Genomic DNA, 11,763 nt, shown 5'->3' on the forward strand with positions numbered 1-11,763 from the left:
AACCCTGGTGAATCTGACAATTATGTGCCTTGGGGTTGCTCTTCTTGACGAATATCTTTGTGGTGTTCTCTGTATTTCCTGGACTTGAATGTTTGCCTGCCTTGCTAGGTTGGGGCTTAGTGTCCTTTCATCTGTTGTAGTTCTTAGTCCTTCCTTGTTTTCTATATTTAAACATGCAAACTTCAATGTAATTTTGAGTCTTTAAAATACAAATGAAATAGTATAAATAACATGCTATATTAATTATGCAGTTTAAACTGTTTAGACTATATACACATATACTGCTTGAATTATTATTTCTAATTATCCTCTTAACTGTATAGTTTGGTGTCAGCATATTACATAGAGATCCTAGGTTGTGGAATCAGACATTTCAATGAGCAAATCCCAGATCCTATGCTTAAAATCTTTACTATCTGGAGAAATTTTCTTAGTCATTCTAAATCCCAATTACCCCATATCAGAAAAGAAGAAATAATGTCTTCTCACACCAGAATTTTATATCTTTATTGTTATATTAACTAATGATTTCATCATTGTGTGAGTTTCATTTGAAGCAATTCATTTTAAACATAAATCAGTATCAATGAAAATATGCTGATAAAGGGATTATGCAGGACTTAATGACACGTTTTATTAGTCATGTTTATGTTTAATTTGTTAGTCTTCTTTTTTTACATTTTTTTCCCTAGTGAGGCAGTCTATTTTCCACAGCATTCTAAATAACATCTTCAACAAGGACAGTCACCAACTAATGGCACAAGGTCATGCATGCCAGTTTTATAATTATTAGAAAGAAAGAAGTAGCTTCAAAGTCATGTTTCAAAGTAACCAAAACACTGGAACTTCACAGCAATTCATATGTCAAAACCCAGTGGTGTCCCTGGATGCTAGGTGTTCCAGAAGTATCTGAAAGCAACTACAAAACTTTTAATGGTTCACTTCTCACCATGTTTCCCTGAGTCACTTCCCATAATTGGTGAGAGTTGATCAGTCCATGTATCTTCCAACAGGAATCTCAATAACAATAATAATGAAAACTTGGAAGCTTGGAGTGAGGGTTAGACTTCAAAGAAAAGAAAAGAAAAAAATATATATTGAAAGAATGGAAAAAAGTTTAGTTTCCAATCTTTTAAAACAATCAGACAGGTGGGGAAAGAAAGCAGCTGGTTTTGAAACATGAGACTACAAAGAAAAAGTAAGAACTACAGAGCTAACACATCAAGCAATAGCTTTACTTCTAAGTTTTAACAGAATGTGCATATTTTTCTCCTACTCATAATCGAAAATCTTAGTGTTTTTTTCTTATTAATTTATCCAGGTGCAGCACTTGGACAAAGTCATGAAGCCAGAGGGACATTTAAAATAACATCTGGAGTTACATATAATCCTAATTTGCAAGACAAACTCTCAGTGGATTTCAAAGTTCTTGCTTTTGACCTTCAGCAAATGGTAGGAGACTGTCTCTCTTCAGCTGGTTTAAAATTTTATAACATAATTTAACTAACTACTTGCCAAAGATACCATTTTCTCGCTGTGAAACAGCTAGAAAATAAATGTAATATGCCCAAGATATTTAAATATATAAGCCCCATTACTATGGAGAAAACTGACCCAATTCTAAGCAGAACTAAAGATTGCTTTATATAAATTTTTGAACAAAAGTTAAAATCTTAAATTTAGCATATTTATTCAACCTTTAATTTTTTTTCTAGGTAGATGAGATCTTTCTATCAAGCAGTCTGAAGAATGAATATAAGTACTCAAGAGTTTTACAATTTGAGTGAGTACAGCTCAAAAATTTTCTACTGACAGAAAATTATTGATCTTTTTGCTAATATTTGTAAAATAGCATCTTTAGATATAGGAAAAGAGGAATGTTTAAATTTTTCAACTTTTTTGAGCATTAAGCAAAGTGGCACAGCATAAACTTTTATCTTATTAGCAAATAATAATAACTTCTGATATTTCATCTTATGTTAATATGTTTCTTTCTCCTGACAATAAAATCCTGCAGAGACACAAGGAGGGGGCTGAGGTTAAATGTGTGCAGATGCAGATATAGCATCTGATTTGTGAGAAACATTTGGTAAAAGTTTGATCATCAATTAAAAGTAATATTGTATCGCCCTGCTTCATTATACTATAAATATCAAGAGAGAAGATACTTGTTCAGTGTTGTATGCCCAGACAGCATAAGACTGCTTAAAGCAAAGTAGGTGCTCAATAAACTAATGAAACTTAGATTAAGAATGTAATGATGTAATTCCAGTATGAATATTTGAATCTGTAATATATGGAAATTATTGTAAAAACACAATACAAGATCAGTTTTATAAACAATTAGCTTCTGTATTTCTCAAAGAAAAATTGATCTGTGTGTTGTTGTTGCTGTTGAGTCCATGAAGGAGAGTTTGACAATCTTGCTGACATTTCTCTGAACCTAAAGTTTTCTAAACTACAAACTCCCAAAGGGCTTTTAGAGTAGAGATACAAGTCAGCAGGAAAGTTAGGAAAAATATATATATAATATAAAAGAAAGAAAAATATAAATTTATAAAATTAAGTTAAAAATGAAAAAGACAAAGGGAGAGGATTCCAAGGAAAAAAAAAGTAAAAGACTGATCAGATACCTAGGGTATCTGAAAAAAGGAAAAGAGCAAAGCCTTCTTAATAATTCACACTTGAAAAACACAGAAGGCAATATTCCAGCTGCTTTGGGAAAACGCAGATCCTATGACAAGCTGGCAAAAAAGAAACTCACTGGTTGAGTCTCTATTTCAGGCCAAGACTTTTGTGACTTAAATAAAATGTATTTTCTTATTCATTCCTCACAAAATGACTGTGAGGGAGACGCAATTATTTTGACTTATATAAATATGATACTGAGGCTTGAAATGTCACAAGTCACACAGCTAGTAGGTGTTGGGGAATGTATTTGAATGGAGTTTTGTTGTTCTGATTCAGCATATGTTCTTCCTCCATACGACAATGTTAAAGTAGGAGAGCCCAAAGAATATAACAACCTGTAGGGAGGTTGGGTTTGCTTTTCACCATAGATGAGTGGACTCAAGATGCAATGGAAAAGGAAACTTCTCTTTTTCTACAGAAATAAGAAAAATGACAGTAAACCTGGAACAGAAAGGAGAACAAACAATGAAAGCCAAGATGAGCATGGAAAACCTAACTTTTGTCAGTTAAACACCTAAGTAAGCTAGACTGATGGCCATAGTCCCTAGTTACAGCTGCCCATCTTCCATACTCCTTTTCCATGAGAGTAAATGAGCCTTAGTTTTTAAGCAGCTGTTGCACTGCAGTTGAAGGTAGTTGAAAAGCTCCAAGCCCACCGTTTGAAATGAAAGCACAATATGCAAACTCCATAGAAGAAGACAATAGCCCCCTCATAGGTTTTCTAGACATGGCTACCAATAAAACCTGAATGTTAATTAATTTTACTTTTATTCATGTATTATTTAGTATATGCCAGGGCCTTAAAATTACATATTTTTCATGCTTTTACACAGTCAGCAATCTAGTAGAAATTATTACAATTCCCATCTACATTGTTCATCCATGTTTAAGGTTTATGTCTTCAATTAGATAAATAAAAAAGCACCATAAAAACACAAAAAAATCAAATATGTTACATTTTGCTCCATAATAATTCCATTATTTTTTAAAAAGTTAAGATAATTTAGCCCTATCTTTTAAGAGAAAAATGGCATGTATATAGGGAATGTTGGTTCTCTAGGTATGCCAATTCATTTAGCAAACTAAATTTTCAGTACTGATCAGAATATCACTACATACAATTTGTTCTTCTGTGTTCCATTACTACCATGTACTTGTGTATGTCATCTAATGTATTCCTCACTAAGGGTTTGTGGAGTTTTAGATTATCAGCCTTTCAGGAGTTATTAATGTGTGGTTCAGAGAGGCTAGGTGAGTTTTCCAATGTCATGCTGCCATTTGGTCTGTCTGTCTAAAACATCCATGCTGTCCTCTACTGCTAATTTTTATATTTAAAAAGTACTCAAGACAGAGAGGGAAGCAATGAAAGTTACGTCTAAAGAGTCACATATTCAGGAGTTGTCCAGTGTTCTGTGTATGTTTCTCACTGACTACTCTCTCCCTCCATGTGCCTTATTGTGTTCATTTCCCAAATCACAGAACTTTTTCCACACAAGCCCTATGCTTGCACCTTTAGTTTTCTTTGTTCTCCACTCTGATTTTTAAACTTGTGTACGTTAAAGTGTTTATTAACTTTATGGGAAAACTAATGGAAGAATCTATACTCATACTAGTATAACAATACTGAAGTTTTACATGCTTTTATTCTTTATTTATTTATTTTTGCTTTTTAATGGTTATGCATGTGCTATTCATCTCTGAATTAACAATGCTGGCTGCTGGACTTAGCATATAGAAAAATACTCAGAAAATCAGAGTGGAATGAGTTAAACAAATGGAGAAATAACCTTTATAAGAATCTGTCACTGGATTTAAAGATATACTGGTCTATCCACAAGTCTATAAAGGGCTTTTCTATCATTTAAATTGTAATACTGTTAGAATTTAGTAGAAAGAGATTCATACTGCTTAAATTTGATTTTCTCATATCATGTAGCTGACAAAAATTAGGAATCTTTTTTCAATATTTCTGTGGATATCCTACAAACAGCCTAATGAATAATCATGATTATTACCATATTTTGTTTACTACTATATAACTTTAGGTACTAGAAAATGCTTTATTATTATCACCAAGTTATTTCTTTGTTTTGACTCTCACCCATGGATCCAGGTTATAGTTACTAGTTTTTTAGAGAATAAGACTCTCCATCTTCAGATCTGTCTTTCAAATACCTAAAGACTTTTTCTAGTGCTATATCCTAAATGTAGGTGTACTTCATGGCTATCACCAAAGCACACTCTGGCCTTATTTTTCTTTTCCCCCACTTGCCACAAGCTTCTGCTTTAGTCCCACCACGTCATCTGTACACCCTCAAAACCATCCTGCTTTCTCATTTTTATCCTGGTGGGAGGTGATTGGATCATGCAGGCAGTTTCCCACATGTTGTTCTCATGATAGTGGATGAGTTCTCATGCAGTTTCCCCCACTCTTACTTTCTTTCTCTCCTTCTTTTCTTTCTTTATTTCCTTATCTATCTATATCATTCTTTATTCCATTGCATATTTCTGACATATTAATCCCAGTAGCTACCCCTACACCCACCTGCTGTCTTCATTCCTACCTATAGTACATAGTCCCATCCCTCTGTTTCCAGAGTGTGTAACCTCTTATAGCCTCTTTCATCAGTCTGATATCAGAACTAAAAGGAGAAACATGAACATGCAGGAAAGGTTAATCATTTTATCTTTTTCAAAATGATAATAAAAATGTGTACTTAGTCTTTATTGTGTGAGTATAAAGCTACACAGGCAAGTTTTATTTTTTGTTGGTTCACTTTAAGCTATTTGTCTACTTTGAGGTGAATGAGACATATTTCTCTTTTCCAGTTTTGCAGAGGATTGAGTCTGGAGATCTGCAGTAAAGCTTCAAGTCAGATTTATTTCAAAAAGGCTTTAACCTCCTTTAAGGAGAGGTATGCTAGGTGCCTGCCTCTCTTAAATTGGGTTCTGCCTAGTGAAATCCATACAGAAAGCACAATGTCCATTGCAGAGTTTATCAGAATAGTTTTGCTAATGGAATCCTTTATGTTTACATGTCTACAACATGCTGGATAACTTCACTTACATTTAGGTTGGGAACATTTGATGAATATAGACTTTTATATATAGGCCTGGTGGGCTATCAAAATCCCAAAGTTTTCTTTGATATTTAGTAAGTAATCTCTTACTTCTTTAGATGGCAAAATTACCACCTTTGAAACCTTAAAATTTTTGAGCTTAGGAATTGTTTGTTTCTCCTTCTTTATAGCTACCTAGGAGGCTAGTATAGTGCCCAAACCTTGACAATTATTTTTAAATGACTGTCAAATAATGTATTTCATCAGTATAGAGATACTTCCCTCTGGTAGTAGCTGAGCTACTATTAAATCAGAAGCAAGTTTTTAAAAAATGCAATGCAAAAGAATTTCATGAAGATGTCTGTTGTTAAATTGAATGTTATTTTGGGAGACCTAGGAGAGGAGGATAGAAAAAGGAATTCAGAAGCAGGAGAGAGAGTACCAGTGAAAACATTTAGGATTACTTTACCTTAAATAATCACCTACAAACAGACGTATTCCACTCATAGGAAAAAGTAGCAGACTCATTATTAATGTTATAAATTATTTTAATTTAAAAATCCAATTGATAAAATCAGAAAACGGAAATAATTGAGTTCTCACCTAACAATACCCACATCAACTGTGTGTGTATATATGTGTGTATATATATATATATATATATATATATATATACACATATATACACACACACATATATATATATGTCCTTTAAAATACCTATTTACATTTTTGTTATAGATTCTAATTAAACTCACACAACTTGTGTGTATATGATCAAATTCTAGCACTCAGAATACTAGAGTTAGTCATTAAACTATTTTCTCTTACTTTCACAATATTTAATGCCGACCTCTGCCACTTACTAACTTTTATAATTGTGGTGTGTGTGTGTGTGTGTGTGTGTGTGTGTGTGTGTCTACTCTTTAGGGCAGGCAAATGGTTTGGTCTATTTGGGGAAAATTTCAGTCATTGGGCTTTGTGGAAAGTACTTGCACTCAGAACATTTGGCATTTGATTTTAATAAAGAACTATTTACCCTCTGTGGCAGCATGTAGTTTCTTCTGCCATTTGAGCATGGATAAGCCACCAAGTTAGGAAAGGAAAGACTTCTGTTTACTCAGCAAGCCTAGAGGTTACCAATATGAAAATATGAAATAAACATTTTGCTCTATTACACTCAGGCTTCCTGTACAATGGTAATATTTATCTGCTTTAGAAAAAGACTGTTATTTTACTAGAACTAGTACTTGAAGTGAAAATGGTCATTTTTTTTAACCTAAATGAAGAATTCTCATTTTATTACTAAACAACTAAAATAACAGCTTCTGCTTTCTTATGAGGTGAATCACAAATAATTATCATGACTTTTTAAAAATTTCTACTATATCTCTCTCATCTCAACATTTCCACTAAATAAGAAAATAAATTTTAAAGGCGACAATATTATGTGGATATAGGATATGCAACTCCTATCCTTGTTAAGTATAAATTATTAAATGTGATGCATAATTCACAACTAAGAGAACACACCTTTCAAAGAAAAGTGTGTTATGCCTGAGGATGAACTAATCCAGTTACTTTCAACTCAGTGAAGCAAAATTCCAGATTTGTCTTTTATTTGCCTAAAATATCATACTTCTTTTACTCCATAACTCAAATAAAATGAAAGCAAGTGTTCAGTCAAATTAAACCTGTTATATTACATAAAATAAAACACAGATTTAATCAGAATTTAAATTTTCTAGTCTGCAACCAAAGACAAAATGAAGATGTGGGATTGGAGGCAGAGAAAATAATGGATTTTGTTCACTCTGACTTCACTTTAACCATATTCAAACCTGTTCATTTAACTATCTTGGAAAAAGGGGTTGATTAGGAAGACATAATGTAAAAAAGAGAAACGGAGTAAGAGGAAAAGAAGAAGGAAGAAGAGGAGAAGGAAAAAAGGCAATAATCAATCTTTTGAAAGTATTGAAGGAATAAAATACCTTTTCCTTCTCCCCAAAAACATCCAACCAGCCATTTTGTATACAAAGTTCTGCTAACTATGCAACAGAATAAAATACCTGGACACGCCTTTAGGGTAAATGTGCTGTAGTCTCTTGCCTGCTGACAAATAGTTCATAAAAGAGTTGATAAAAGTGTTGTTGAGTGTGAGGGGGATGGGAATTACATGAAAACATATTAGGGAAACAGATTCCCTAGGTTTCTTTTCTATCTCTTACACTAATAAGCTGTATAACCCTAGGCAAAGTTACCTACATTACTCTAAGCCTCAGTGTCCTCATAGCTAAAATGAAAATATTGGCCAATATCAGGTTCAAAAATAGACTCGTTACCTTTCCCTGGAGCTTCTGTTCATACAGATATGGGGTAGGGCCTGACAGTTGTATGCTTGTTAGAATTTTCGAAATTCCCATTAACAGAATGCATGACTAAAAGTGCCTTAAAAATGTTTGATATCTGACATCACAAGAAATCTAGAGGCTTTAAAGGAGATTAATTTCAGTAGTACAATGACAATGATATAGTCAAGGCTTTGGATACTTTCCTTCTCCCACTATGCTATCTTTGGCTTGTCAACAATGGCCTGCCTCATGGACTCAAGGTACATGTGGCAGTTTCAGCAAACTGTGTAGACCTAATGATGTTCAACAATGAAGAGCAGTAATCAACTGCGAGCTGTTCTTTTATAAGATATAAAAAAACTTTCCAGAATTTTCTATTGGTCTTCCCTTTAGATTCTGTTGACCAGGTCCAGGTCATACACCCATGAATAAAATCATGTTTGGTTGTTTGGTATAAAGAATGGTTAAAGAAGATGTCAACTTTCCTAAGAAAATGAGGCTTATTCTGCAGTAAAATTAGAGGTTAGCCAGCCAGCACAAGTGTGGAAGAATAGATGAAGGTAGTGTCTGTGGCAAAAGTTATCATTACCAAGAACAACAGTGATTTCATGTATATTTCTCCAAACAGTAAAATCAGAATAAGTTTGGAAAACCCTGAAATAAATAGTTACTAGGAAACCTTTTTTTCAATGAGATTTAGTTACTATAATTCAAGAGAATAATTAGAAAGTTAAACCTTCTAACATTTTAAATAATTTATTTAATACATGTGAATTATAAAAATATCATATCAAAAAATATATCTTGTTATTTTGAAAATGAAAGACCAGCTACCTAGAAAGGAATCACTGTGAAACTAAATAGTGCCATGGACACTAAGAAGGAATCTACTCCACCTAGTGAAGTTGCTGATCAATTGTGATATTTCAGGACTATTCTGGTTCTATAATCCAGTCATGGATGAAAACAAGATTTACTATAGGTTCTAGCAGGATAGATAGATGCACAGATAAATAAAGAACTCTACTGTACTTGACAAAACCCTTCAAGAAGCTCATAAACTTACATATATCACAAGAATATATAACTCCCATAATTCGAAAGCAATAAACATATCATGCAAAATTTCGTTTTCCCTAGTCTGTCTATAAAGGAACCAAGTATCCCCTGAGTTCCCAGAGCTTATTGAGGAGTACAGAATAAATATAAGAGCTAGAGTTTGTTTCCCAAGTGGTCACACCCTAAAATGATAGCATTTGCCAAATAGAAATGTAAGCAAGAGTGAAAAAAATCTCCCAAGTATCCTTATTCACCAAAAATTTATTCGTCTTTCTCATTCTTTACAGGGAAAAAAGTTAGCTTTTAAAATGCCTGGTACAGAGCAGGGGATGAAATGAAGGGGGAAGATGATTAGGGCTATATGGTTGAAATTTACTGCAATGTTTGCAGATCATGTAGGCAAAAAAATCCCAACTCATGGACCTGAGAGTGAATATCTTGTGAGTCCCTAATAGATCCAGATATCCTTATTTTCTTTCTATCCCTTGAAATCAGGGCATATTTTGATATTTTATATTAAGCAAAATAGATAAGTAAAGGTAGATGTAGATTAGTTGCTACAAGCTTGCTATCAGGCCTTTTAAAACTATGCAGAAAAAATTTTCCTTGAAACCAGTAAAACTACCTTAGATTTCCCCAACTTAGAAATCACCCATGAAAAGTTACAAATCCATACCCTTCATTTCTCCAAACAGTCAAATCAGAATAAGTGCCAAGATACCACATGATTTTAACACAAGAGTCTCAGAAACTTCCTAGCCTGGGGATGAGTGCTTGAACGTGGAACTCAGAAAACTCAGATTTCAATTTTGCATCTACTTTGGAGTTTATCTTCTCAAAAAAAGCATCTAGTCTTTCAATTCATTTTTTCTTTCACTCATGAAATAAAGATAATATTTGAAATAACCTACCTTACACAGGTATAATGAGAATTAGCAAGATAACTGAAGAGAATTTCAAAGACATTTAGCATGAATTGAACACAAATCAGTTAAAGATGGCTGACTTTTTCCTCTTATATCATCTTTTGCTTTGCAGAAATGGCAGCATTATAGTTATATTTGACCTTTTCTTTGCCCAGTCTGTGTCAGATGAAAATGTAAAAGAAGAACTGATTCAAGGCATTGAAGCAAACAAATCCAGCCAACTGGTCACTTTCCATATTGATTTGAACAGCGTTGATATCCTAGGTATCTGTGAACATTATTTTATTTCTTTGAATCATTAAGCTATGAAATTAAAATTCTATCAATATACCAGGGAGGAAGTGGAATCATGCTTGACCTTAGGAACATGTCTTATTGCCTGAGGTGACACATTTGAATGAGAAAAGTAAAATATGAAGAAACCACATTTGAAGAAACTTATCAATGAGAAAAAGTTTATAAAATATCAAGGAGATTCTGAAAGTATTGGCATGCATAAAAGTTTGTGGGTCTTATGCATTCTTTGCACTGGTCAAGCACACCCTGACTTTTCAGGAACTCTCTTTAGATAGTATTAGATTGCAAAGGCAAGGTCCAATCTCTAACTGAGAAGCTTAAAAAAGAAGGAAAAAGTAGAGTCAATGAGTTTGATCCCTTCTTGTTACCTATTTATAAAAATTAAACGATAAATGATAAATAATTTTAACGTAAGTATAAACCATAAAAGAAGAAATATGGGGCATCCAAAACAACAACAGAAAAATATGTTTATAAATGCTTAGGTAGTTCCAAATTTTCCATTCTAATTATCCACCATACAACTCAATTCAACAAACACTTACAGCGTGCTTATTTCAGTTGAGAATGGTAGTAATTTGCTAAGGTCATCCACATTCAAACCCTTATCCATAAACCTTGGGACCAAATGCATTTTGGAATTCAGAAATGGATTTTAGAGGTTAGCCAATACATAAATATCTACATTGAGAGGAATAAAGAGAAACTCTAAATAGCCTAATTATTCAACTAGTTGGACTAGTTGTGCTACAAAATGAGATCGGTTGATATGTTTGCCTCTAAATTAAATACATAAAAACATGCAGTGTTGTTTATTTTCTAATAGTAAATATGAGATCTCTAGTTGCTTCTCTACAGAGCATTGTTTCATCAAGCCTAGTTTCCTCTTTCATTCAGTCTCTTGCAACATCATACAGCTCCTGTTCTTAAGAAGACGGTTAATTCTTAGTCCTTCTCTACTGATGGTTTGGACTTATGTCATACCTACTGGGGCGGAGACTGTCTATTTTGAATTTTTGATTCAGATGAGCTGAAAACTACTAGCTATTATTAGCTAGAACAGGTGATTTATCTATCGACATTTTTATTCTCTACATTAATCCTCTTATGTTACGTCATTACTAATTCCAAATTAGGGAAAAGACCAAAATACAGACACTTTATAAATTGCCTAAAATCACACAGCCATTTAGATTTAGGCATTTTGACCTCTGTGGTCTGATCTTAATGTCTGTGCTCTTAACTTTTATACTAGCTTGTTTGTAATTTTTTATCTTTGAACAGTGTTGACTGATTTTTTTCATAGTCATTTTTTATTTCTTGGCATGGAAAAATGAATATTTTCATTTTTTTTTTAACTTTTTCTTTTTTTTTTTTTTT

The 11,763-nt window shown here is 33.1% G+C and overlaps 1 protein-coding gene across 3 annotated transcripts in view; it reads left to right on the forward strand.

Moving 5' to 3' along the window:
* The window catches only part of TMPRSS15 (transmembrane serine protease 15), a 135,170-nt gene that overhangs the window by 8,323 nt on the left and 115,084 nt on the right, over positions 1 to 11,763 (forward strand). For all 3 annotated transcript variants that reach the window (XM_037742433.1, XM_037742443.1, XM_037742438.1), the window contains exons 2-4: positions 1,322 to 1,452; positions 1,716 to 1,783; positions 10,199 to 10,350. In XM_037742433.1, the coding sequence (XP_037598361.1) occupies positions 1,322 to 1,452; positions 1,716 to 1,783; positions 10,199 to 10,350 (351 nt within the window). The remainder of the gene's footprint in view (positions 1 to 1,321; positions 1,453 to 1,715; positions 1,784 to 10,198; positions 10,351 to 11,763) is intronic.

This window comes from Cebus imitator, unplaced genomic scaffold, assembly GCF_001604975.1.
Source record: "Cebus imitator isolate Cc_AM_T3 unplaced genomic scaffold, Cebus_imitator-1.0 Scaffold7, whole genome shotgun sequence".
Taxonomy (NCBI): Eukaryota; Metazoa; Chordata; class Mammalia; order Primates; family Cebidae; genus Cebus; species Cebus imitator.